The 26,957-nt window shown below is 63.1% G+C and overlaps 1 protein-coding gene across 1 annotated transcript; it reads left to right on the forward strand.

The window, feature by feature from the left end:
- The first annotated feature begins 6,581 nt into the window (after positions 1-6,581).
- Positions 6,582-16,491, forward strand: GABRD (gamma-aminobutyric acid type A receptor subunit delta). Its single transcript, XM_090268443.1, has 9 exons — positions 6,582-6,744; positions 11,830-11,942; positions 12,193-12,260; positions 12,339-12,559; positions 13,660-13,742; positions 14,153-14,290; positions 14,925-15,080; positions 15,296-15,507; positions 15,754-16,491. The coding sequence occupies exons 1-9, from the start codon at positions 6,677-6,679 to the stop codon at positions 16,051-16,053; spliced, it is 1,359 nt and encodes a 452-aa protein (XP_090124569.1). The 5' UTR covers positions 6,582-6,676; the 3' UTR covers positions 16,054-16,491.
- The last annotated feature ends 10,466 nt before the right edge of the window (positions 16,492-26,957 follow it).

Consider the following 26,957-nt stretch of genomic DNA (forward strand, 5'->3'; position numbering starts at 1 on the left):
TCCGACGCTTACCCTCCCAGCTGACTTATATAGACAGAAGTCCCCTCCCCTGGTCTCTGATTGGTCAATCCTCATGCAAATAAGGGCTCAAAATTATCGCAGTTTGATTGGCCCAAAAGGCACTGTCCTCATTGGTTAAAGTGTAACTGCTCTGATGGGTTGTTGAAGATACTGATTGGTGGAGGGGAGGGGGGGGTTATGGCTGTACAGCTCTGATTGGATGGAGAAAGCCTCAGTCCTATTGGTTGAAACAGGATTCCAGGAACTCCGTTATAAGGGCTGTCCAGCGGGCACCTTCGTGCAGGCTGTTCCCTGCGGTGAGGTTTGCTTGAGAGGCTCCTGCGGGCCTTCCCTTTTCTGTTCTACCTTGAGCCCGGCTAGTCACCAAGAGCCCTTCTGGGTGGTTTCTTCTCTCTCAGGGTCCACAGGGCACCACATGCCAAGCTGGCCTGGCGCTAAACTGAGCTGCCCCGTGTCTTTGCTCCCCCGGTTCTGTGTGCCCCCGCCGCGCTGGGCGGGGGCGGGGGCGGGTGCTAGGTAAGTTCCCTCTCACCGGTCCACTCAGTGCCGGACCTGGGACGTGAGGGAGTCGCGCCTGTCCCCGCGCCTGCCGAGCCCAGCGCCGCCCAGCGTCCTGCCAACACGCAGCTCGCAAGGCTGCAGGCTCCTGGCGGGCTTGGACCGCCCCGATGCCGCAGCGAGGCCCGGGACGTTTCCTGGTGTTACCCTGGGGTGGCCACCCATCGGAGCCCTTGCGCCTGGCAGAAAGCGCCTTCCCTGTGAGAACCAGGGCACCCCGGTCCTCGTCTTCCTCCAGTGTTGCCCACGTCTTTTCCCCTCTCGGACGCTGGACGTGAGCAATGGCGCCGAGTCACCATATCAACCCATGATCGTTTTTGAGAGAGAAGTTACATTTCTCTTCCCTGTACCCACCCAAATTATGGGGCTTCTTTCTCATCAGCGTTGCTTCTCTGGGCCTTTCCATATGATTAATGTGCTGCCCCCTGAAGAAGGGAAGGGCGGCCAAGACTGACAGCCCAGGAAGGGTCTGGTGAAGGAGGTGGCAAGATGGGTTTGTGCCTGGGTCTCCCCCTGGCCAGCTGGCGATGAGGAGCCCACTCTGGGCAGAGCGATCAGCCTTCACCTCACGTCAACTGAACGAAACTACGTGTAGGTTACTTGATGTCAACAAGAATTAAGGTCCTAAAACATCTCATCAATGTTATAATGAAATGGCATTGAACAAAACGATTATCCGCGGACTGGCTCTGCATGGGTGCCACAAACAAGGAAGGAGCCCATTGGTGAAACTTTCACTACTGATCTGTTGGGAGAATGGTGGCTGCTCCATAAATCAGGAAGGAGGACAATGGAGCTGCATCAAGAACAGTACAATGGAGGCTTCCGGCCAAGATGGAGGCCTAAACGGACACGTTGCGTCTCCCTCCACAACTAGGAAGGAATAACACCACCTCAAAGCTAGAGACAACCAGAAGTTCCAGAAAACCGAGTTGCATGGAAGTCCAACAAACAAAGAAATAAAGAAGAAATACTCATCCAGACAGGTAGGAGGGGCAGAGCCGGGTGGAGAGGACATGGTTTGGTGGCAGCAGCAGTGGTGGCAGTGGCAGGCCAATGGCAAGCACAGTCACATGGTTTAAAAAGTCAGGAGGGACACCTGGGGAGCGCTCCTGGCTCCTCACCAGACCACACAGCTCATGGTCCCAGCGCCGGGGAAAATCAAGCCTCATTGCTTCTGACTGTGCAGACCAGTGGGGGTTGGGGTGGAGGCAGAAATTGCTGGTCTCTCAGCAGAGTCCATTTGTTTAAAGGGTCCCCACGGTCCTAGAACGTCTGCAGACCCACCCACTCTGGGAACGACGCCTGTGGCAGCAGCTAGAGGGGCGCCAGTCCCATACGGAAGTGGGAGAAGGGCCTGGAAAAGGGGTGAGTGCTGGGCAGGCAGCAGTGTTCCCTCTCAGACCCGTCCCTCAATACAGCACTACAACGTGGTGAAACAGGTTGCCTGTACTGAAAAATACCCAAGGCTCCGCCCCTTACAATGGAACAGGTCCCGTGCTTCAGCTAGAGCTGGCCAGCCCATTCCTGCCCCTGGGCCTTTGCACTTCCTGTCTCTGCCTGGAGCACCCCTGGCTCTGGATGTGGTTGGTGATTCTCCAGAGCAGATAGGTGTGCTCCAAGTGTCAGCTCGCAGGTTGAAGAGGTCTTCGTGGACACCCTGTGTAAGTGCCCCCAACAGTTACCAGGACTGTTTGTTTTGCTTACATTCCTTCACAGCGCGGGCTACATTTGAAATAATGTCTTTTCTTTGTTTACTCCCTGACCGCCCCTGTTCTGGCTGAGAAGGTGAGCTCAAGGCAGGTGGGGACCTTTAATATCTTATTCATCCAGAGCCACACTTGCCAGATAGTAGGGAGAATAATTACATGAATATCTGCCAAGTGAACATTGATCTGTGTAGGGGCCTTTCTTGAGGAAGTTTAATGGAAGCGTTCAAAGATGACAGCAGCCTTGCTCTTATCTCTCCAACATCCTGCATGGAGGGTCAGCACCAGGACCCGAGAGGGGCCGCCCTGCAGAGGGGCAGCCGCCGGAGGGGCTCGCAGTTGCTGGTCAGTGGCTGCACCTAAAGGGGAATGTTTTTCTCTCTTGATTGACAGCACTTTTGTCAGGAATCTTTCATTTGTGTGTAACATTTTCTATGACACAAAATAATTCAAATTGCCACTCAAAAACCATAAATAGGAGGCTAGAATTCTGACTTCGCCCCCAAAACTGTGAGCAATTGTACTTGGACGTTTAGTTAATTCATGTAGAAAAAACTCCCTGAGTGGCCAAGTTTATGGGTTCTCAGGGGCCTGATGACTAAAAACAGCAACAACACTCAGCCCGTTTCCGGGTGAGCTGCCTGCTTTGTTTACGTAGCCGGCCCATCTCAGGCTGCTGAAAGTATTTCCAACGCCGATCCTTCCTGCCAAGTTTCCTCTGCGGCTCCAGATGAATGGATTCCATCTGAAAATCATAGGATTAATAATTACACTCTAAAAGCTCAAGAAAATTCTTTTCTGTGGCACCGCCACCATCTCTATTTGGTGCATTTTCCCAGGAAAAAAATAAAGCAGCCTTGCACACGGAACACGCCAGGATTTTAAATTTAGCTGGTGCAGCGTCCCCTCCTGCGTCCCTATGACTCACCCCCGCCACCCGGGGCTCGCCCTGCTGCCTGGGTGGACCGCAGCCAGCCCTCCGCCCAGCCCTGGACTCGGTGCCGTCCGCGCCCACGCGCCGCGAGCTCCTGGCAAAGCGCTAATGATGCGGCGAGGCTGCGGGCCGATGGGCTCAGGAGCCACGCAGACCAGCAGGCCGCACGTCTGTGGCCCTCCGGATGCTGCCCAGGGCGGTGCTGGCCACTGGGGCCTGGTGCCGCGGCTGCCATTTCCACGCCTCCCAGGGCCGAGTGCGGGACTGCCCACTCAGGGCCACACGGGGAGCGTGACACCGGCGCCCACGGAACATGAGCTGGCAGCCGCTGCCTCGAGCCCGCAACCCAGTGGCTCTGCATGTGCCCTCCCTGGCGGAGAAGCCACCTTCGGCTGGTAAATCGGGCCAAGCTGCAGCGTTACCTAGTCAGATGCACGCTGGGTCTGTGCCGGAGGACAGGTCCCGACTGCCAAAGAGGCTGCAGGCGCGAGAGGCATGACCTGCCCACGGCACTGGCTGCACGGGTGTCGGGCACGGGGCTGAAACACGAGACTGCGCAGGGAGGGGTGTTTCCTGCGGGCACTCGTGGCTGGCGAGGACCCCAGAGCTTCTCTGTCATCGCTGTTCTGCACTGTCCCGAGTGCCAGGACGAGGGATGGGGCCGTCCAGGTGTCAGACACAGGGAGCCTTCCGCCACAGACACTCCGCTTATTATTGATTTTGAACGTTTCACCGAGGTTGCACTTGGGGAGTGGGGTGCTCCTCCCCCCACGAATAACAGGAGTGGAGTAAACATAGGAATACGCTACAGTATCTTCCGGAGAAACAAGGTGGTCTGAGCACCTGCAAGGCAGACGGCTGTTATCATTGGTCAGGAGACATCATCTTTGGAGTGGCAGCAGCCTCAGTGACATGTGACGCCAGGCAGCCAGCCAGTCCTCTCACGCTTTCCTTTTGCAAGGAAATCAACAAAGCCAGGCCACGTGCCCGCTAGGAGCGGGGCTGGATGCGCACCACGCTGTGCCCAGCGAAGAGAGCTGTGTCTCTTCTCAGCCGTGGGCTGCCGATCCGGGGCCTGCTCGGCCGGGCGCAGGGCGCAGGGCGGGGGCCTCCTGGCCTGCCTGGGGCTGCTCCAGTGGATGGATCCCTTCTCCTCGTTCTGGAGCGCGTCCCGGTGGAGCTGATGTCACTGGAGCGTGACAGGTTCAGAAGTGCCACAGACTAATTCGCAAAGTCCTTGAAGCAGGACTAATGAGAACTCCAGTTCTCCAGACCCAAACCGAAACCAGTTAGGGACAAGGTTGCATCTAGCGGAACGTGCACTCTCCGGGGAGAGACTGAGCCTTTGGTTTAAGGTCCGTGGACCTCCCTGGGGTTCAGAGGCGACCTGGGACTGACAGGCGACACCGCGGGTCTGTGGGTCTGCAGGTGGCTTCTCCACTTCTTTCCCTACTCGAGGTTTTACAGTGTTTGCCTCCGGGGCTCAAGGAAGAGGAGGGGATTTGATGCCACGTGTCCGTCCCGGCACTGTAGCTGGGTTCACTGTCACTGTCCTGCCAGTGCCGAGGGGTCGCAGTATTGACCGCCTCTGAGCAGACGCCTGGAGCAGCCCAGAGACCCGACCTCCCTGCGAGGGCCCAGAGCTGGGGACTGGAAGGCAGGAGAAGGAGCGGTCTCCATGGCCGGGCATGTATGGGCTGCTGACCACAGCGCCTCGTGGGCTGTGGAGCCGCTGAACAGTGTGCCTTCCTGTGTGTACGGAGCCACAGGCCCAGACACAGGCGACACTATGAAGATGCAGGCAGACGGGACCCCTGTTTTGGTGTGAGGGTGGATAATGAAAATAATCCTCGTGGCCCTGGCCAGGGGGCTCAGTGGGTCGGAGCATCGTCCTGTACACCATGGGGTTGCAGGTTCAACCCCCAGTCAGGATGCATTTGGTGTTTCTCTCTCACATGGGTGTGTGTGTGTGTGTGTGTGTGTGTGTGTGTCTTCCTCTCTCTCTAAAAATCAATACAAACATATCCTCAGGTGAGGACTAACAATAATAATACTAATGAAATAATCCTCATGGACACTCATAGCACTTGCTCTGACCCAGGCCATGCTCTGGGTACTGTTTTTTTCATGAATTAACTGCTTAGCTCTCCCAGCAAGCCATGCGGATGGACAAACAGGAACAAGGCCCCACGGCCGCAGGCTTACCCAGGGCCACACTCAGACGTGCGGCAGGCATGTGGACACCTCGAGCTCAGGGCTTCTGAACGGGAAGGACCCACCCAGTAGGGGGCTGGGGGGCCCTCCAAGGGAGGCATGTCCACTGATACCTGACCAACTTCCTTGGGGCCTGTTCCTGGCGTTGGGGCAGGGAGTGGGGACCAGTCTCCTTCAGGCCTTGCCCGTCAGGACTGGGGTGCCAAGTCCCAGCCTCAGAGCCCCACCTACATTTTCCCTGCTGGCTCCTGCGCTGGCCTGGGTCGTGGCCCACCCCAGGACAGTCTGCCCATGTCCGTACTGCCATGAGAAGCTCACTTCCTGTTGACGGCTGATATCGAGTCCAGAAGTGATAAATGCCTAAAGTTAGTGATCAGCTTTTTCTGGGAGACTGCTGCGGAATTTTATGTTCAGAAGAACTAAAATAGAAAATGTGCCAGGCCTTGACTTTCTCAGCATTTTGGGGGGTGTGGAGGGTGGATGTCATTGCGGCTGGAGCCCAGGCACCTGCGCTGCCCTGCCAGGGGCCGGGGACAGATGTGATGGAACCTGGTGCCTGGCAGAAAGGTCACCCGTCCCGTGGCCAGAACCGGCTTGTGACCACAGAACCATGGCCATTGGGACAGCCGCAGCACCCACCCCCTTTTCTCTCACCGGCCCCGCAGCTGACCGTGGGCAGCGCTGCTCCTGGGGCTCGGGCTCCGGCTCCCGGGGAGGGTTTTGGCAGAGTCTCTCCGAGGAGAAGGCGAAGGCTGCGGGGACGCTGGCACCTGCCCCCTGTCTGTCCCAACCAGCCTCTCCGGCCCGTGAGCCCCACAAACAGCCCTGGGCAAAGCCCGCCTTGGGTCCCAAGGAGCCTAACCCGGCAGCCAGAGGCCATAACCCCGGGGGTGGTGCGGCCGTCGCCTCCCCGGCGGGCGCGGGACGGACTCCGTGAGCCGCCGGCTAGAGCAGCAGCGGTGGGACGGGCTGTGCCAGACCCGGGCCGACCGCACGCCCACCGGCGAGGGCGCTCCGTGGCTCGGGGGCGGTCGGGGCGGCAGGTGGGGTGGCGGCGGGCTCGGGGCGGGGCGGCTCCCGGCTCCGCGCTCCCCGCCCTCGCGCCCGCGCCCGCGCGGAGCGCCCTCTCGCTCCCGCCCGCCTGTGCCACCGCGGCGGCCGCCGGAGAAGCAACTTCGCGAGCGCCCGCGACCCGCCGGACCCTGGCGCCGCCCCCGTCCCGCCCGAGCGGCCGGAGGCCATGGACGCGCTGGGCTGGCTGCTGCCCCCGCTGCTCCTGCTCTGCGCGCAGCAGCACCGCGGCACCAGGTGAGCGGCCCCGGCCCGCGCCGCGCCGAGACGCGGCTGCTGGGACGGAGCCGGGCGCGAACCCCGGCGTCACCCCCGGGCTGCCCCCGCGGTTGCCCCCGCATCCGCCCCGATGTCCCACCCCAACCCCCCGCCCCGTGTCGGTCCCCACCCCCGGCTCTCCTTGGGTCTGTCCCTCACCCCAAGTTTGCCCCGCATTTCCCTTTCGCGCGCCCCCTGGTCTGTCCCCATCTCCCCCAGGACTCCCCTCACGCCGTCTCCCCGCGCCGCCCTCCTCCCCGACCCCGGCAGTGGCCGCCCCGGGTGCTGTCCGCCGTCCCAGTGCTGAACTGGCGCCGCGGAGCGGGGCAAGGGCGTCGGAGCTGCCCGGAGGAGCCCCAGCTGCCCTTGGCCGGTGCCCGGCCGGCGAGCGCCCTGCCAGGCGCGGGCTGCGCGCTCGGTGGGCAGGAGGAAAGGAGAGGCCCGGAGAGCAGGAGGAGGCTGTGCCCTCCGTGGGAGCAAAGCTACACCGACGCTTCTGCGGCCGGGAGCTGGTCTGGGTGGATAGGAAGGCGCATCCCCGGGGCTCGTGCTGGGAGAGCGCCCGCCAGGACGCGGTGGGGTCTCCTTCAGCGGCCGTTTCAAAGGCCATCGCCGAGCTCGGGAATACGCAGGTGGGAGCAAACCAGGTGTCCCTGGCAGCTGGAAGCACTGGGGTTCCTCTCTAGCAGTCAGGGGGACGCGGGCCCTGTCTCCCAGGGAAGGACAACCGTAAGAAAACGGCCTCCTGGGCTGAGGCTCCCTCCCTCTGGCTTTCGGGGACCCGCACAGTCCTAGCCTGCTCTTCTCCCGTCTCGGCCGCCTTCCGTGGGCGCTGTGAGGGGCCTTTGCCGCAGGGGCTCTGCAGAGAAGCTGGAGCAAACACTGACCCTCCTTTTCCGATGTCGGGGTCGGCCAGCCACCGACCGAGGCTTTAGAACCGGAAGTGGCTGACCGCCAGCCTGCGTTTGGCTGTAAGCGCTCAGGCCGCAGGCACTTGGAGGGGGAACGTGGTCAGAGTTCCTTGCTGGTGGGGTGGGGGCAGAGCCAGGCAGGCCTGGGCCGGCCGAGGCATGGCCGCTGTGCCCATGACCCTGGCGGTGCTGATGTGCCCTGTCCTCAGGAGGGCGTTGCTCTTCCTCAGGCCCCATGGGCCTTCCTGCTTCCTCCCTCCCTGCTGCGCAGAACCAGGAGGGGGTAGGTGGAGGTGGGCTGCGGCCGCATGGACCAGACGCCCCGATTGGCTGATGACCCAGCGCATGGCCATGGCAGTGACATCTGAAATCCAAGGCTCTCTGAACCCCCATGTCTTAGCCCAAGTTTGGCCCCAAAACTCACTTGGCAGGAAAGCCTGTCCCGCTCCGACAGAGGTTTGTTTGTCTTCAGCTGCCCTATTTTGGGGCATATTTATACATGTCCTGCTGCGATGTCCTCCAGATGCCCTGGGGCTGCAGGGGTGCCACACCACCTTTCTGAAGTCGGAACGTTCTGAACTGCACCCCCATCTGCCTCCCGGGTATCCAGTGAGGGGTGTCACCTGCGCTCTGTGGGCCTCGGTGGGCGACCTTCAGACAGCCTCCCTCCCTTCCATCAGCTCCGGTGTCCCTCGCCCCAGAAAGCAGGAGGACGGCACCCTCACCTCTCGGGGTCCCTGTCCTCACCCCTGCAGTGGTGGGGGGACGGCGGGACCAACAGGAGGTGCCTGCTCTGGCTGCCGACACGCAGGGGTGCTGGTGGAGAAGCCATTTGCTGGGCAGCGTCGGTGGGCCTGCCCTGAGTCTGCCCGTCCACTCGCGCGTGGGCACCCCGAGCTCACCAGCTGCCGGCGCCCCCATCTCCCTGGAGAAGCTGCACTCACAGCTCCTGCCTCGCACGCTCCCCGCACGCTCGTGGTGGGGTTCCTCTTTGCCTTGGTAACTGAGGTGCCAGTGCGGCTGCTGTTGCTCTAAAAACAGAGCTGTCAGGGCTCCGTAGGCTTGTATGTGCGTGGGGGGCCCTCGGAGGGAGGAGGCCCCCCTGCTCCGCTCGGCTAACCCTAACCCTCCGTCCCCAGGGGCACAGGCAAGTCGTAGGAGAGGCAGGGGGGTCGGCTGGCCCCAGAGCCCAGGGCGGGAGCTGCCTGTCCCTCCGTGGTGGCCCCTCCGCCCCAGGGCTTGGAGCCAGGCGCCTGTGTCTGCGCTTCTGTTAAAGGGAACGCCTGCCCAGGGCCACCGCAGGGGTACCAGGCTGCCCGAGGCCAGAAGCCCTCTCCCAAGAGGCTGAGGCTGGTCAGAGTCACCCCATGCTCACTCCATGCTGGGCTCCCCACACTCGACAGCCACGCCCTAAGTGCCCCCCGAACCCAGACTAGCACGTAGCATACACCCCTTGGCGTTCTGGTCCTCCACGCCTCTTCACAGCTGGCAACCGGCCAGCCCCTGTCTGGGTGAGAAGTGACCTCAGAGGGCAGCCTGTCCCCTTCTTGCTCCTGGAGCTGGCAAAGGCTAAGCAGTCTCTGGGGTCCTGCCACTTCCAGGCCAGCGTCACGTAGTGGCTGACCCTGGGCCTTGCCCTCACGCCCCAGAGTGGGCACGGGACGGGGTGGGGGGGCGCGTCCCCACCTGCGCTACTCCCCTGAGGCCCGGGAAGGATGGTGTCTCGTGACGACCTCGTTTCAGGCTGCCGCTGGGTGGCGGCTGGGCCAGTCCAAACATAAAGCCTATTTCAGATCCCTTTCCATCGACCTTCAGGGCGACCTCCATTTGCCTTTGTGATTGTGCTGTGCTCGGGGCCGGGGCTTCTTTAGTTTCTCCTTATACTTTGTCACAAAGCACTGGCCCACCCTGTTCAGGATGGGGCCAGCACCAAGGTGGCCCTAGGGGACAGATGGGGGGTCTTCAGGTGTCATTAGCTGAGAGGCTTCTGGTTCCAAGCCAACCTCGTTCAAAAGGCTGCATGCGAGCAGACGGGGGGCCTGGTGCCTCCCAAACCCAGGCAGCTTCTGGGGCTCTGGACCCCCTGAGAGCACAGGGTGAGGGCCTCCCTTTCAGGCTGGACGGTCCTGGGGGCTCAGTGCAGACTCAGCCCCGGAACTTGAGCCCCAAGCCACTGCGACTCCAGAAATACGAGGTCCCTGGGAGCCCCCAGTCTGGGCCAGGCCCCGCTCTGCCTCAGGTGTGCCACCCCATCCACTCCCCCCTCCCCCAGTGCACTCATGCTCCCTCACCAGAGCCACGGCTTTGAAACAGAAGCCTCGTCCAGAGCCTGGGGCGTGCGGACCCGGGTGAGACCATGGGGGGGCTTGTCCAGGTGGAGGTGGGGGACTGGCCGGGGAGGAACAGAGATAGAGGCTCAGAGGACACCTGGTTGGCTCTGGAGGGGCAGGGGGAAGCCGGAGGTGGAGAGATTGGGCGTGGGCTGCAGGAGGCTCGCGTGGGTGCTGGAAAAAGGGCTGGGCACCGTGGCTGGACATGGGGACGGGGCCTCGGCTTGGCTGCGCTGACCGACACAGCGGAGCAGAAGCTGGGGGTCTGGCCACAGATGACAAGGAGATAGTCCCTGAGGGCGTAGGAGGCCAGGGGAGCCTGGGGTGTGGCTCCCACCATTGGGAGGGGGGGAGTGGCCAGCAGTGCAGTGGGAACCCAGAAGGGACATCGGTCTTCTCACTGCAGCGGAGGGAAGGGCCAGAGTGGGGCACCTGGGCACATGGCCCTGGCTGACTTTGGTGGGTCTGTCTCCAGCCACAGGGAACCAAGCTCTTAGGGTTCCCAGCTGACCCCCAGATCCAGATCTTGGCCCTTTGTGTGTCCCTGATAGGCTTAGACCAGGTTTGGGGCCCAAGGTGACCTTGTCAGAATAGAAGTGACACAGAGAATACAAGAGAGTTCTTCTTGAATGCCCTTCGTCACCCCTGGCTCTGAGATTTGGGGGAAGTGACCTGCCCCTCACACTGTGTGTGGTCCCCCCTGGGGGTTGGAGAAGGGAGGTATGAGTGTCCTGGGGCTGCTGCGACAAGTGACCACAAACTTGGGGGCTTAGAACACATTTGTTGTTTCCCAGTTCTGGAGGCTGCAAGTTCAAGACCAAGGTGTGGGCAGGTGGCTTCCCTCAGAGGCTTCCTTCGGAGAACCCGCTCAGAGTCTCTCCCAGCGCCTGGCACCCCTGGTCCCTGGGCTTGCGGCTGCCTCACTCCACCTCGGCCCCCACCTTTAGGCGGCGCAGGGCCCACCCTAGTCCGGTGTGACCGAATCTGAATCATTCCAGCTGCAAAGAGCCATGTTCAGATAAGGTCCCATTCCACAGTTCTGGGCAGACATGAGCTTTGGGGGCTGCTGCTCATCCCAGGTCGGGTGAACAGAAGGAGGGGAGCTCAGGGCTTCTGGCTGTCCAGCGTGAGTGGGGGTACAAGGTGTCTGCCACCTGTGGGACAGCCGCCGTGGCCCTGCCAGGATGTCAGTGGGATTATCCCGCAACCAGGAGGCAAGGCCTCCCACTTCATCTAAGCTCCAGAAGCACATGGCAAGCTGGGGACTTCTGGGGCCAGGCCTGGGCCTGTCAGAAAAGGGTCAGAGACCAGAAGACCAGCTGCGCCTCTGCCTGGGCCATCTACCTGGCCCAGAGTCAGGCTTGGGACCCCCTTACCTCTCCCTGGCCCTGTGCCTCCTGGTCTTCCATCTCTTCTCCCCAGTCACCTCCTGCAGGAAACTTCTGCCTGAGAGGCTGAGGCCACTGTGGGCCCCTGTCAAGGTCCTTTGGCCTGTCCAACGAGAGACTCTAAGGTGGGGGCTCTGGGGCTGGCTGCCCTCTGCGGGTCACTGTGGGAGCCTGAGGGCTCATGCCAGGCAGCGTCCATCCAGGCTGAGCTGGTGGGCAGAAGCTGAGCAGAGGCTGGGGAAGAATGAAGCTGGAGCGGCCCTGGGCCCTCCCCCTCCCTGTGCCCCGTCTCCTGCGTGACTCCTGGCCCGAGGGGCTCTCAGGGCGTCCTCCTGTCCCCTGGCCTAGGTGCCTAGGACAGAGCTCCAGCCTCAAGCTGGGCCCCACGCTCCATCCCTGGTGCCGTGCCTGTGACCAGTGGGCCTTGCTTTCCAGAGCGATGAATGACATCGGGGACTATGTCGGCTCCAACCTGGAGATATCCTGGCTCCCCAACCTGGATGGCCTGATTGAGGGCTATGCCCGAAACTTCCGGCCGGGCATCGGAGGTGAGCGAGGCGGGCAGTGGGGGCGCCGGGCCCAGCCGTGGGTGGGCTCCCCGGCTCTGGGCTGGCTCCCCTGGGGGGCACATCACACCAGGAGTGCTGGCCCCAGGAACACAGCTGGGAAGGGGGATCCTCTAGGCCTCCTTGCAGACTTGCACCGAGACAGCCCTCTCTAGGAAATGCCTGGCGCTCCCCGTCCCCCTGCCTGGGGTGCGGGGACCGGGCTGCAGCTCTGCTCCCTCCTTGCTCGCAGGCCCGCCTGTGAACGTGGCTCTCGCCATCGAGGTGGCCAGCATCGACCACATATCCGAGGTGAACATGGTAGGTGCCGTCAGCCTCCGCCCGCCTGCGGCTGTGCACTGGGGCAGTGCGGCTGAGGGGGCCCCTCCCGCCCCGCAGGAGTACACCATGACCGTGTTCCTGCACCAGAGCTGGCGGGACAGCCGCCTGTCCTACAACCACACCAACGAGACCCTGGGCCTGGACAGCCGCTTCGTGGACAAGCTCTGGCTCCCAGACACTTTCATCGTGAACGCCAAGTCGGCCTGGTTCCATGACGTGACGGTGGAGAACAAACTCATCCGGCTGCAGCCAGACGGGGTGATCCTGTACAGCATCCGGTGAGCCTACCTGCCTCCCAGGAGGCCTGCTGCGGGTGGGGGGCACCCTCCACCACCCAGGAGCTGCTCCCATGTGTCCACGGCAGGGGCTGCTGACCGCACGCTGGCAGTCATAGCTTTGGGCCAACCCAGTGCCTTCTGTCTTAATCGGGATGAAATACATGTGACATAAAATGAATCACTTAAAAATGAACAATTTGATGACATTTAGCACGTTCACAACACTGTGCAAACACCACCCCTACCTCGGTCCACAACATTTCACCTCCCCCAAAGGGGACCCGGCACCCCTTAAGTGGGGGCTCCCCATGGCCCCCACCCCTGAAACCACCCGTCTGCCTGTCTGTGGATTTGCCTCCTCTGCGCACTTTGTATCGAACGGGTCACACACCGTGGGACTTTCGCGTCTGCCTGCGTTCACGTCACGTAGTGTCTTTGGGTTCATCCAAGTTGTAACATCAGAATTTCACTCCCTTTTTGGCTGACGTCCCATACGTGGGTGCCCCAGTTTCTGCGTCCACCCACCCACCCACGGATGCGGGGCTGTGCTCACCCTCTGGCAGTTGTGAGCTACACTGCTATACACGTGCTTGATCGTGTGTTTGAACACGTGTTTTCTGACACAAACCTTTTAAAAAATGGAATTAATGGCCCACATTTTATAAATCAGGAGGGTTACACAGGCATCTAAATTCTCTTGGAAGATCAGAGCCCTTGGCAGCCGGTCCACCTCCTGTTTATGGTCGACGGGAGCACCTGGGGCCAACCCCGGGGTGGGCTGGGTACCTGGCTGGACCTGCCTCCCAGGCCCCACCTTAGCCCCAAAGCCCAGCATTTTGAAGGATGAAGAAAGTGAATGAAATCCAGTCCTTCATTCCTGGAGGAAAACCCACAAATATCTGTAAAGTGACCAGTTCGCAGTTTGCACCCAGAAGCTGGCGCCTCAACATCGCAGCCGGCGAGCGAGGCGGCAAGGCCGGGGCTCCTGTGAGATGCCCCTCCGGGCGGCACAGGGACATCTCTGCCCGTGGGGTCAGGGGAGCTGCAGCTTCTGGGGCCTGGCCTGCCCTGGGGACCTCACTGGTGCGCTGTCTGCACAGAATCACCTCCACGGTGGCCTGCGACATGGACCTCGCCAAGTACCCTCTGGACGAGCAGGAGTGCACGCTGCACCTGGAGAGCTGTGAGTGCCGCTGTGCCGGCGGGGTTCCGCGCAGGCAGCCACGCTGCCTCTCCGGGGACACAGCTGCGGGAGGGCAGGGGACTCGGGCTATCAGGGCCCGGAGCTGCTGGCCTGGCTTGGGACAGGGAGGTGGCTGGGATGGGCGTCCATGGAGCGAGAAGCTTGGGCAGGAACAGAAGGGGCTGTGAGGCCTGAGCCCCAGGCGGCCGGTCACCGCGGCAGCCCCTGTGGGTCCCCTGGAGACAGCAGCCTGCACTCCTGCCAGCTCTTCTGGCCCCATCCACCTGCTCGAGGCCTCCTTGCTCCTGCTGTGGTTGCTGTTTCGGGCCCCTCATGGGCAGGGTGCTCCCGCGGGGGCTGCCGGAGGCTGAGGGTGCTGGGCTCTGCGGCCCACGTGGGCTCTCCCGCAGACGGCTACTCATCCGAGGACATCGTCTACTACTGGTCTGAGAACCAGGAGCAGATCCACGGGCTGGACAAGCTGCAGCTGGCCCAGTTCACCATCACCAGCTACCACTTCAGCACGGAGCTGATGAACTTCAAGTCGGGTAAGGCGGCCCGCGTGGCCTCTTCCTGTGCACCGGCGCCGCGTTCTCCTGGGCACGTGGCTGAGCCCCCCGCCGGCTCCGAGGGCCCCGAGGGCACCGCCGGGAACGGCTGATGGGCATGGCTGCAGTGTGGACACGGCCCAGCTTTCACCGTCTATTCCTCAGTCCTCTGTCGCTTTCTGGGGGCTAGCAGCACGCTGGGTTTGGGGGCTGCCTGAGGAGTGTGGGGTGCTCCTTGAGCCCCAAGACTGCAGGGGCTCAGAGGCCAAGCCTTGGGGGTCACCCTGTGTCCTGGCCCCTCCTGCCCCATCATCGGGCCTGGGGGCCCAGCCTTGTTCTTTCCTGGAGCCTGGCTGTGCACGGGAGGGCCTGGAGAGGGGGGCCGGCCCCGCTGCCAGGGGTGGTGGGTGGAATCTTCCCCCTCGTCCCACTCCGGGCGGCCTTGTGGCAGGGCCACCCTCTCTCTGAAGGTTGGGGCTGGGGCTGGGGAGACCCCTAGCCCACCAGGCAGTGGGGGGAGGGCAGGAGTCTAGGGTTCTTCTCCCTTCTGAGCCACGCAGTGGCCTGAGGGCCATGGTGTGCGGCTGGGGACAGGGGCAGGGGCCGTGCCGGTCCTGACGGGCTCACCCCGCAGCCGGCCAGTTCCCGCGGCTCAGCCTGCACTTCCGCCTGCGGAGGAACCGGGGCGTCTACATCATTCAATCCTACATGCCCTCCGTCCTCTTGGTCGCCATGTCCTGGGTCTCCTTCTGGATCAGTCAGGCAGCCGTTCCCGCCAGAGTGTCTCTAGGTACCGGCCTGGCCTCGCCTCCCGGGAGCTGCTGGGAGGGCAGGAGCTGGGAGCAGGACCGCGACCCGTCAGCCATGAGCCCAGGCCTTGCCCCCGGCCCCTCGAGCCGGCGGTCCTGAGGCTGTGGCCAGCCGGGCCAGGCCTGGTCGGAGGAGCCTGGCTTGTCCCCGGCGGGTGCCAGCGGGGCGGCGATGTCAGCGCTGTGACTCCCGCAGGCATCACCACGGTGCTGACCATGACCACCCTGATGGTCAGCGCCCGCTCCTCCCTCCCGCGGGCGTCGGCCATCAAGGCCCTGGACGTGTACTTCTGGATCTGCTATGTGTTCGTGTTTGCCGCGCTGGTGGAATACGCCTTCGCCCACTTCAACGCCGACTACCGGAAGAAGCAAAAGGCCAAGGTCAAGGTCATGGAGCAGAGGGCAGAGGTGAGGATGGGCCAGGCTGGGTCTCTGGACCCAGGACAGCACCCCCCACACACACACACACTCACACCTGGCACCGGGGAGGCAGCTGCTGTGTCCTGGGACCTTCTGCCCACTGCTCGGGAGGCCTCACTTGCACCTCTACACCCTGACTCGCCCGCGGGCCTGGGCTGGGGTCTCCTGCGGCGGCCCTGTCAACCCGGCCGGCAGCCTCTCAGCCCATGCCCGCCCCTGCCGCCGCCCCCGCAGGTGGACGTGAGGAACGCCATTGTGCTGCTGTCGCTCTCGGCCGCTGGTGTCTCCCAGCAGCTGGCCGTGTCCCACCGTCCCAGCCGCGCGCCTGGAAACCTCCTGGGCTCCTACAGGTCGGTGGAGGTGGAGACAGGGGAGACCGAGAAGCAGGGGCGAGTGGGCTTGAGGGGTCTGGGAGGCCTCCGTGCGCTTTTCAAGCCCATCGACGCGGACACCATCGACATCTATGCCCGCGCCGTGTTCCCCGCGGCCTTTGCAGCCGTCAATGTCATCTACTGGGCGGCATACACCATGTGAGGCCAGGCCCTCTGCAGCGTGGCACCTCCTGGGAGAGAGGACACTCGGGCTGGGCCTGCCTGCTCTGCATGTCTTCAAGTGGGGACAGCAATGGGCCACGTGAAACAGGAGGAATGTCCCAGCCTCCCTGAGCCCCGGCTCTGCCCCACCCTCGCTGGGACACCTCCCTGGAGCCGTCTGTCCCCCACTCTTCTGAAGACGTCCAGCCCTGCTCCTCCTTCCCAACAGCAGGGCCAGCCTGACCCCGGGGCTGAGTCTGGTGGGCACAGGGCCCTTGGGGACTTGGAGAATAACCCTGGCCCTAGGACCGTGCTCTGCGGGAGTGACTGTGGCCATGGGAGGGGCTGGGCGTGGACGGTGCTCATCCCGTTGGTGACCAGGCGGAGAGGACCTTCACGGGCCTTTGGTCCCAGCATGAAATAAAGCGAAGCCTTCGGCCGGCGTGGCGCTCTCTGGCAGGGCAGGGGGCACTGGGCTCGGCACCTGGCTGGCCTTCCCGCTGGAGCCGCTCTCCGGCCCCGGCAGCAGCCGGCAGCCTGTGCAGCTGCTCCTCCAATTGCGCTCCTTCCTCCGAGGCTAATGGAGGCAGCACCAGGAAACCGCACACCCTCATTAGGGGCTGCCTGTCAGATCTCCAGTGGCCAGGGATTGTTGTGCTGTGACCTCGTCACCTGTGTGCTCAGAGGCAGCAGAGCAGGAAGGGGCTGGGGGTCTCTGTCGGGGTGGCCCCACAGCAGGTGCCAGCGCAGTGCCGACTCCTGGGAGGCCCGCCTCCAGCCGCCTCGAGGGGTGCATGACAGAGACCGGGTGTGACTCAGAAAGGATGCGCTGCTGGGGCAGCCTGCCCGGGGATCCGCAGTGCCCCCCGCCGTGAGGGCAGGTCCTGGAGGGCGCTGACCCACAGGCTGGGCTCCACTGGCAGTGCGGGCACCGAGCTCTGGGGGCACCAGGCAGCGGCACCGGGCCCAGCTGCGTCCTGAAGGACCGGCTCCTGTCCCAGAACAAAGGAAGGCATTGGCCTCCCTGCCCATACCACAGACTGGGGCTCCCACCTTCACCTCCAGCCCTGCTCCAGCTCAAAGGCTCTGCCTCCTAAAGACCCAGCCTTGAGTGCCGCTGCCCCTTGGGGACCCTGCCGTCAGGGGCTGGGCTGCAGGGTCCCCCCTGTGAGGGAGGCCAGGGAGCAGGGTCTCTGGGCTCCAGCGTCACCGGGAGCGGGGAGCAAGCAGAGAACACTTGGCCCAGGAAGAGCAAAGCTGAATCTGGGTCAGCTGCGGCTCCTGGCCGCCTCCAGAAAGCAGGGGACGGCAGGCCCGGGCCAAGCCAGCCCCACAGACAGGCAGGCAAGGACAGGGCCAGGCAGGGGCGGTGGTCCTGTCCTCCCCGCCCCAGCTTCGCACCCTCCTGTGTTTGGGACCCTGGGCAGGGTCACTGCTCCCCTCCTCCCCAGGGGTTCCCCGGGGCGGGGTGGGGATGGTACACTGAAGCTACCAGACTGGGTTAAAACTGCGGATGCCGCCCCTCAACCCGGGTGCCCAGGTCTTGTTCTAAGGCCCCCAGGGGCTGCGTGGGTCGGCTCCCCTGGGGGCCGCAGTCAGTGAGCCGGCCGAGCTGCCGCAGGACCCTGCCCACCTCCGTGCCCCACGCCCACCCGCCCTGGGCTTGCAGGCTGCCCCCTCCTGCTGCTGGAGCCCACGAGGAGCTATTTAAAGCCGGCTTTGTGCTGCCTCCAGCACCCACGCAGCGAGGCCCACCCGGGCAGGAGCCTTCGCCTCATTCCGCCACCAGCAATCACTGCCTCCAGCCTGCAGGCTGCTATTTCTGCCTGGTATTTACAGGGCAGGAAAAGGGACGAGAAAGGCTGCTTTTGAAACACCGAGTTCTATTCTGGTGCCGATGAGAGGAGCAGACTGAGGCCGGGGCGGAGCCAGGCTGGCAGCAGAGCGCAGCTGGCCTGGAGGGGCCCTGAGTGCTTCCTGCATCAGGGCGCCTGGGCCGGGGGTGGGGGGGCGGGGACGGCTGGACACCCCACTGGCCCATCCCAGTATGGTCGGTCTTTGGGGGCTGGGGGCTTCCTTGTCTGTGGTCCCTGGCGGGGGCTGGAATGTGTGTTGTCGGCATAGACATAGTGCTTCCCTGACCCCGAGAGCTGAGACAGCTCACCCCCAGGCCGGGGGGTCGGAGAGTGAGGGCACAGCACCCCGGATATGCTCTCTCACTGCAGCGGGGGGCAGGACAAGCACTGACCGTCCCCTGCCAGTGAGGCACACGGCGCAGTCGCCACACCTGCGCGCCTCAGTTGGGCTCCCTCAGTGCGGAGCCCGAGTGCCGGGCGGTGACCTGGGGAGGGGCTGCCTGCACAAAGTTCCGCAGGCTGGCGGGCTTGCGCCCACACACATCCACTCTCCCCCAGGCCTGGAGGCCAGAGTCCCAGCTCCCAGTGTGGGCAGGGTGGTCCCGGCCCCCCACCCTCTGGCCCCTGCTGCCACCGGCATGCCCCGGCATTCTTTGGCTTGTAGGCTCATCATCTGTCTCTGCATCCGGAGTCACGTGGCCCGGGTCTCCATGTGTCTGCTCCACGCGTCCTCAGATTGAAGGCCCCTTAATCCCGCATGACCTCATTTTAACTCATTACAGCTGCAAAGACCCTGTTTCCAAATGAGGTCTCATTCTGAGGTTCTGGGTGGACATGAACTTTGGGGGACACTATTCAACCTAGTCTGGGGGTGACATGCAGAAGCAGGAGCACAGATGTAGGGAGGGCAGAGGAAGGAGGAAGAGCTGACAAGGTGCTTTCCTGGCCTGGGGTGCCCAGGTTCCCATCCCACCAGGTACTCCTGCAGGGCATGTGGAAGGCACCCCTGAATTGTCCCTTTGAGGAATGAGGGGCTGGGGCTGGTTTCACCAGCTCCCCCTCCCCTGGGGCTGCCATGCCACGTGCTGTGCTGCAGGAGGCTGCCGAGTGGTGGTCCCACACCGCCGGGGTCACCCACGTTGGTCATGTCTGCTCAGGACCCCACTGCTTCCTCAAGGTGATGGCTGTCCCGGAGGCAGCGAGAACACTTCCCAGGCGCCAGGTACCTGCCGTGGAGCCCTGGGCGCTGCTGCGTGTGTCGAAGCTGCAGCCACTGTGCTTCCCCCATTGGCAGGAGTCGTGGGGAGTGGGAGGTCCCCTCCTGAAAGCAGCTTGTCAGCTCCAGCTGCCCTGCCTGGGGAGCAGGTGTCAGGGGCCAGCGAGGGCCGAGGGCTGCCTATAGACATGGCTGCTGTCCTTTGGGAGCGGGAGCCTGGGCTCTGCTCACCGCCCTCCTGACCTTGGGTGACAAGGTCGCAGGGGGTCTTCTTCCACCTGGGGCAGTAGGGGGCTTGGGAGAGAGAGGGAGAGAAAGGGAGAGAGAGGGGGAGGCTGAACATAGCTGGGCTGTGAGGGCGTGGGGTCCCTAGTCTCCTGCTGGGCCCTATGCTGGTTTGTTGGGGCTGCGTGGAAGGGTCCCCCCTTCTTCTCTCCTGGCCTGCACGAGAGCTTGAGTGTGTGCCTGTGTGCACCTGACCCTGTGTGCATGTGTGTCCCCATGTGCATGTGTGCACCTGACCCTACATGCCTGCGTGCCTATGTGACCTGACCCTGTGTGCATGTATGTCCCTGTGTGCATGTGTGCACCTGTCCCTGTGTGCCTGCGTGCCTGTGTGCACCTGACCCTGTGTGCATGTGTGTCCCCATGTGCATGTGTGCACCTGTCCCTGTGTGCCTGTGTGCACCTGACCCTGTGTGCATGTGTGTTCCCATGTGCACATGTGCACCTGACCCTGCTTTCCTGTGTGTATGTATGCACCTGAAAGTGTGTGCACATGTTCCTGTGTGTATATGTGCACCTGACCCTGTGTGCATGTGTGTCCCCATGTGCACATGTGCACCTGACCCTGTGTGCATGTGTGCACCTGACCCTGTGTGTGCGTGAAAGTGTGTGCACATGTCCCTGTGTGTATGTGTGCACCTGCCCCTGTGTGCCTGCATGTGCACATGCACAGGCATGCATGTGTGGTGTGCAACATTAGATCTCAAAGGTCATGTGGAGCCTGCAGTGGACTTGGTCAGCCATGGTGTCAGCTCCCACCTGCAACCCTGCACCGAGCAGGGCAGACTTGGGGAAGGCACAGATGCTTGCTTTTCTAGTTCTTTCCTTAAAACGGAGTCCCAGAAGTAGAAAGATGAGACCAAGTGACATTAACATCTTTAAGGCTCTGAATGTGGTTTGTCACCTTGCCTTCTAGAAGACGGTCCCAGCCACATCTCCTGGCATGCAGTGTGAGGCCTCCCCACCTGGCCAGGACATGTAGCAGCATGAGTCCTCGCTGTTCCTCACCCTGAGACCTGTCATCCTGACCCTGGAGAAATTTACAAGCAATACCAGGTGTTTGGCCACCTGGTCTTTGAGCAGAAGGCAAAGGAAACGGGAGGGCGGGCTCAGCGGGCACAGCTGGGTCTCCAACACGCATGGCCGGGCAGCCTTGTCCTGTGGGCTCAGCTCCCCATGGGAGGACAGACCTGGCCACTCTGTCTCCCCATGATACTTTGAGTTAACCGAGACCCTGTCTGTCCTCACGCGGCTAAAATAGCAACCCGTTGCCATGGTGGCCGAGGGTTTGGGTGCTGCCTTCTCAGACACGCAGCCGCTTTGGGTTTTACTACAATTCCAGGCAGTGGAGGGGACGGGAAATTGGGACCGGTCCCCCTCCCCCTCTCTGCCCTCCGTCTCCCTCTGTGGTGCTCTGACCAGGCACATCTTAGGCCCCAAGGAGACGGGCTTCACTGTGAGTCACATTCGCTGAGGACAGATGAGTAGTGTGATTCCATGGGCCCCGGCAGGGCCAGCTGTGATGTGGTGTCCCGGCCCTGGCTTTGCTGGCCTTGGGGTCCTGGGCCACCTGACCCTCAGTGTCCTCCTCCAGAGAATGGGGCCGTGGCACCATACCCTTGAGAAGTGCCAGAGGTCCCTGAGATGGGGCCTGACACCGAGGGGACCTTGGGGTGGGGGAGGGGTTACGCTCATGCTCAGTGCAGGGTGTGGACGCAGCGTCTGTGCCTCAGGGCGCAAGGGGACCACAGTGAGCACTGCAGGCTCTGCTGGGAGACTGAGGTGGGAGCGAGAGGTGCCGCCCAGCTCTGGCCGGCCTGTGGTCAGGGCCCTCACAGCCCCTCCGCCCCCCAGTCCAGCCTCCCCTCCTTTCTCCAGCCCCCGGACACAGCGAGCCCACCCCTCCATGCTGTCCTGCCTCCCAGCACGTGCCCCCGTGAACACACAGGAACACTCGCAGGTATGTACACGCACACCCACGCAGACACACACGCGCTGCATCCACTCAGCGGACAGAGCCTTCCAGGGATTTTACACAGGGACCATCTGATGTAGGTGGTGGTGACTCTGCACAGGTGGGGGCGGCGTTGAGCGTCAGCTGGAGGGGCCCCCTCCCAGGCTGGCCTGCGGGCCTGCGCGTTGTGAACTCGGGGCTGGGCACATCCCCCATGTCCTCGGCTGGTTCCCCCCACCCACCCGCGCGCGCAGCCCCGGGAACCAGCAAGCAGAGCCCATTCCTCCTGCCCTCGGGCCGTGTCCCTCCTGCGCCCTCTACTGGGAACGCGCAACACTGCGCCCGGGGGAAGGAGAGCCGCTCCTGCTGCCCTTGGGCGGGACAGGGGACAGACGCTGCCCAGTACCCGGCAGGCACGGGCGGCCCCGCAGCAGTGAAAGATCAAGGCCAAACGCCGGCCGTGCAGACCCTCACCATGGAGGGACCCGTCTGTAATCACAGGTAGTAGATGGCGAATTGGGAGCTGAGAGGTGGTGAACACAGGTGCGCGCAGACTCACATGCACACACAGAGAAATACACAGATACACACCAGGCCCAGAGGCCCGCAGACGCAGACACCCCTTCCCTCTCCTTCTGGGCAGGGCCTGCACAGAGGCGGAGATGGAGCCACTTTTCCTGAGAGCTCCCCCTTCCTCCTCCGCGCGGCCCCAGCTCTTCTGCAGCCTCGCCTGTCCCACACCTGCAGACCACCCTGCGCCCTGGGCCAGCCCTCGGCCCCCCTGCTCTCACCCTCCACGGCCCACATCATCAGCTCTCACAGTGGCCTCGCTGCTGGGACCTGGCCAGACCTGATTTCTCCAGCAGAGCTGCCATGTTGGTGTGACCCAGTGACTGTGGCCTGTCCCCCCATGTCTGGCTGGCTCCCTGCTGCACCCTGGCACAAGCCGGGGGCCCCCGTCGGCCCTCAGTGACTATCCGCTGAATGAACGAGTGAGCAAATGAAGTGAACGCTGTCCCTTGAACTGGTTTCTGCAAATCCCGTGACAGAGAAAGAAAACTTTGGCTGCCCCATCCCTTCCGCAGCCCTGCGGGCCCGAAGCACCTGTCAGCAGGTGTCCTGGGCACTTCCTGTGACCTGCTGAGTCCTTGCCTCCCCACTGGGTCAGCCTCACACCCACCAGGATGCACAATCCCCCCAATCCCCAGGCTTCACGAGGTGCCAGATCCACAGTCGACGCTTTCTGGGCACGGATGCGGTCTGTGAACATTAATGAGGATGGCAGCACCTGGGTGGGGTTCTAGGGCAGGACCCCACGGGAGGGACAGGGACCCCACGGAGGCTGTGGTCTGAGGAGTCTCACTGAGCACAAAGTCCACCTGGCTTTCACTTCGTCCCGAGGGTCTCAAAGTCATTTGAAAGTATCAGCATAAAGAACATTTACCAAAGAAAATCATGCCCTGGCTGGCGGCCGAGTTGGTTGGAGCGTCGTCCCATAGACCGAAAGGTCATGGGTTCAATTCTGGTCAGGGCGCATGCCTGGGCTGTGGGCTTGGTCCCCAGTTGGGGCATGTAGGGGAAGGCAACCGAAGACGCCTGCCAGTCGCTGTTTCTCTCAAACACCGGGGTTTCTCTCTCCCTCCCTCCCTTCCTCTCTCTCTAAAAGCAATGAAGAGATGTCCTCAGGTGAGGATCAACAAAAAAGAAAGGAAGGAAGGGAGGAAGGAAGAAAGAAAGAAAATCAGAGGGTGAGCCAGGTGCCACATGGCGGGGGGTCGGGGGAGGGACCTTGGCTGAAGGCCATGCAGCCCACTCTGCCCTTTGCTGGCCTGCCCCCCCACACCCCCAGGCCCCCCCTGCTGGGAAGCACAGCCAGCCAGGCAACCACCCTGCGCCTCCGCCCTCCGGTCCCTGGGACAAGAGGGACAGGAAGGCTGGCGGCTTCCTCATCCATGTCCCCCCCACCCCGCTGTCGGGAGAGGGGTCCGGCCAGGTCAGGAGGGTTGCCCCTCTGCCTTCACCCTTCTGTGATGTTGAGGTTTGACAAGAAGCCTGTGTCACTTGTGCAGTCTGTAGAGCACACACACATGCAACAGGCCTCTGTGTCTCATCAGGAAATGGCAGATATTGTGATGATGGAGGTGCAGGAGGTCCCTGTGGAAAACTGGGGCACACAGAAACTGCACAGAGGTGAGGAGGGCCCGCCCTCGGCTGCGGCTCTGTCCTGCCAGTGCTCGGGTCCAAAGGCCACCTCCCTGCTCTGCTCCACCCACCAGGGGCACCGGGAGTCCTGACTTGGCGTCTTCCTGCCGCCAACTGCAGAGCAGAAGGAGAGGTGCAGCCCTGCCCAGTGACCCCTGGAACGGGGCCGAAGTCCGAGGAGACCGGCCTGGCCCCGCACTTGCGGGGGGCTTCACCTGTGCACTCACTCGGTCACTCATTCCTCCCACTGTGCGCCGCGTGCCCGGAGACTGGGGCAGACACGGGGGTGACCCAGGCTGATTGGTCCCGACCCCCACCATGCCTGGAAGGGGAGTTGGGTGGAAAGTCTCCGAACAAACACCCTGCCTGGTCACTAGGGCGCAGAGCAGGCAGTGGACCCAGTGAGGCTGGACTGGGACACCCGCCTGTCCCTTGTGGCCATGCCCTGCGCCCAATCTGAGGGCCCGGGTGGGCTGGCTGCAGAGAGAGTTGGTGCGGAGAATGCAGAAGCCCAGGCCTCCACCCTCCCTGGGTGCGGGTGGGAGTGGGAGGCTGCTGGGGGGTGGCTTTTCTGGCCACCATACCCCCACCAGGGGTTGCGTGTGGTCCCAGACCAGGGAGGGAACCTCCCCCAGGACCCCTTCCTGGGACACCCCCACAGAGAGCAGAGCCTGAGCCCTAGTCCAGGCAGCTGCTACCCTCCTCCAGACTTCCCTCCTCAGGACCGGGGCTGCTGGGACCCAGGTACCAGCCTGCAGGAGGGAGGCTCCCACGTGGCGCTGGATGCCTGCGCCAACCCCAGCAAGGGCTTCCCTGGTTAGAAAGGGCACCCCCACAGGCCAAAGCTGCAAGTGCGGCGTCTTCACACCCCGCCGGCGGGCGGCCATGGAGCCGTGTGTGCCCCTTGCGGAGGGACAGAGCCGTCACCTACGGGGCGGGGCAGGTGAGCAGGTGGCCCGAGTGGAGTGAGCCAGGATGCGGATGGGGGTAGATGAGGGCAGAAAGAAATGGGGTCCCACGCCCTTTAGGGCCTGTGGACTTTTCCTGAGAATGATGGGCATCATTGGGGGTTTAAACACCAGACAGACAAACACAGACTGACTCATGTTTTAAGGAGATTGGAGGTTGTGGCAAAAATCCCTATGCAGAGGGCGGGGCTGGGACCAGGTGGTCACTGTAGAGGTGGCAGCACACGGCTGGAATCTGGAAGTGTGCCCGTGGGTGCATCTCCCCAGATTTGCAGCTGGAGGGGGAGCAAGGTGTCAGGGGAGGAGGCAAGGGGGCTCCAAGGTTTTCAAGTTGACACCTGGGCAGGTAGGGTTAGCACAACAGAGCTGGAGAAGTGCATGGCAGAGGGAGGGAGGTTAGGGTGAGGGGTGTGTGGGATGGGGACCAGGTGCCGGGGAGCAGTCCGGGCTTGGGCTGGCGTCTGGAGTCAAGCCTGGCTGGAGGAAGCAGATGGGGGGCGGGGCGCAAAGGAGGGCGGAAGAGAGCAGCATTCTAGGGTGAGAGTTTCTAAGGGTGCCTGGCGAAGGTCCATTAAGAAAAAGTCATAGGATTGACCGCTATATTTTCTTATTTATTTATATTAGAGAGAGAAAGACAGACAGAGACATAGAGAGAGACTGAGAGACACAGAGAACCGCTGATTTGTTGTTCCACTTATTCATGCATCATTGGTTGCTTCCTGTCTGTGCCCTGACGCGGGTCGAACCGGCAACCTTGGTGTATCTGGACAACGTTCCAACCCACTGCGCACCTGGCCAGGACGACCCTTGTATTTAAAACACAGCAGTCTGGTGGCGGGGGCGGGGGCTCAGAGGAAGCGGCGGGAGAGGGAGGGTGGAGGCAGGAATGCCGAGGGCTCCTGGGAGGAATTCTGCGGGGAAGAGGAGCCGGATATGGGTGGGGTGGGGGGTGCGGAGCACAGAGGTTATTTTTTTTTAAGAAGGGAGACTCCCCAGCACCTTAAGTAGGTGAGAGGTGGGCTGTCATCAGGTTTCTCTGCGGCCGTCTCTAGGAAGCACGTGGGTTCCAGGACCACGGAGTGTCCAGTCCCTCCAGCGCCTGGCACTCAGGAGGCGCCAGGAAGCGTCTGTGGAATGAAGAGCGAGTGTACGGGCAGTGCTTAAAATTGGCCCGGTGAGGAGGGGTGAAGTCTTGGCAGGGGGTGGAGTCTGGGGTCAGAGGTTGCCAACAGGGTGGGGTAGGGCAGGGGCAGGAGGCGGCAGGGGAATGGTCCAGGGTGGGGGACGGGGTTAGGCAGGTGTGGCAGAGATGAGGGGGCTGCAGACCTGGGTCCCCGTGGCTGCAACCAGGAAGGGGTGGGTTCCTCAGGGACACCCAATCCCACATATGAGCGGAGGGCGCCGAAGATGCAGGTCCCTGGAGGAGGCAGGTGTTCAAAGGCGACTGTCCAGATCAACGCCAAGAAGGACGTGGTGGACTCAGAAATGAAGGTCATGGGCGACCCGGGCAAATGCAGCCAGCCCAGAGGGGGCCGGCCAGCGAGGGTGCACAAGCCTTGCCTGCCGTGGGCCGCTGGGCGGGGACAACCAGCGGAGCCTGAACCCTCTCCGCCGGGGCCTTGGCCGGGGGTCTCTGCTCCCCGAAGCCTCGGTCTCCGCATCTGTAAACTGGCCGGAAAGGGAACGCGCAGTGGTAGCGCTTTGGGGATCGGAGGTCGGAGTTCCTGACCGCACTCGTCCTCAGCGGAGGCTGAGCTCCCTCTGTCCGCCCCTACCCCGGACCGCAGGTCACGAGCGACCCCTCCCCGCTGTCCCCTGGATCGGCCCTCGCCCTGGAATCGCCCGGCTCTGGTTAGCAAAGACGGCTGGAGTTTCGATTCAGTGTATCCGGGCCGGAGAGCTGGCATTTCCACGTCCCCGGGGCACTGCAGCGCGGGAACCCCACTTAGGAACCGCGGGCCCCGGAGCGAACTGCACCGAGTGACCACTAGCAGGCGGGCGGCCCCCTAGTCACCGGACGCCGAGCCGCCGGGGGTTGCCGGGCAGAGCCGGGCCGCACGCGCTCCCATTGGCCGCAGGTGGGCCGCGCCCCGCCCGACAGGTAGTGTCCCCGCGCCGTGCCATTGGGCCTCGGGCGCGGGGTCCCCCGGGGATTGGCCCAGGTGGCGGCCCCGCCTCACCCTCATTGGCCGCAGGTGCCACCGCCCCCGCCCCGGGACCGCCCGCCCCGCCGATTGGCCGCCGGCTGGGTCGGCCATGTTCGGACACCCCCCCCTCCCCTGCGGACCTGACGCCGGACTCCGCGCCCCTGCCCGCCGCGCCCCCGCCGCGCCCCCGCCCTGTCCCGCGCGCCGCTCAAGTTCCGCGCGCGGAGTTGGCCGGGCCGACGCCCCGGGAACCCCGCGCCGCGCGCTGCCTTCCGCG

The sequence above is a fragment of the Furipterus horrens genome, unplaced genomic scaffold (genome assembly GCF_987537825.1).
Source record: "Furipterus horrens unplaced genomic scaffold, mFurHor1.1.pri manual_scaffold_3, whole genome shotgun sequence".
Lineage (NCBI taxonomy): Eukaryota > Metazoa > Chordata > Mammalia > Chiroptera > Furipteridae > Furipterus > Furipterus horrens.

Bases quoted from the DNA above. Each gene is read 5' to 3' on its own strand.
- GABRD (XM_090268443.1), top strand. From the start codon at position 6,677: ATGGACGCGCTGGGCTGGCTGCTGCCCCCGCTGCTCCTGCTCTGCGCG. The intron at 14,291-14,924 runs GTAAGGCGGCCC...CTCACCCCGCAG, and splicing joins GCTGATGAACTTCAAGTCGG to CCGGCCAGTTCCCGCGGCTC. The intron at 15,508-15,753 runs GTGAGGATGGGC...CCGCCCCCGCAG, and splicing joins TCATGGAGCAGAGGGCAGAG to GTGGACGTGAGGAACGCCAT.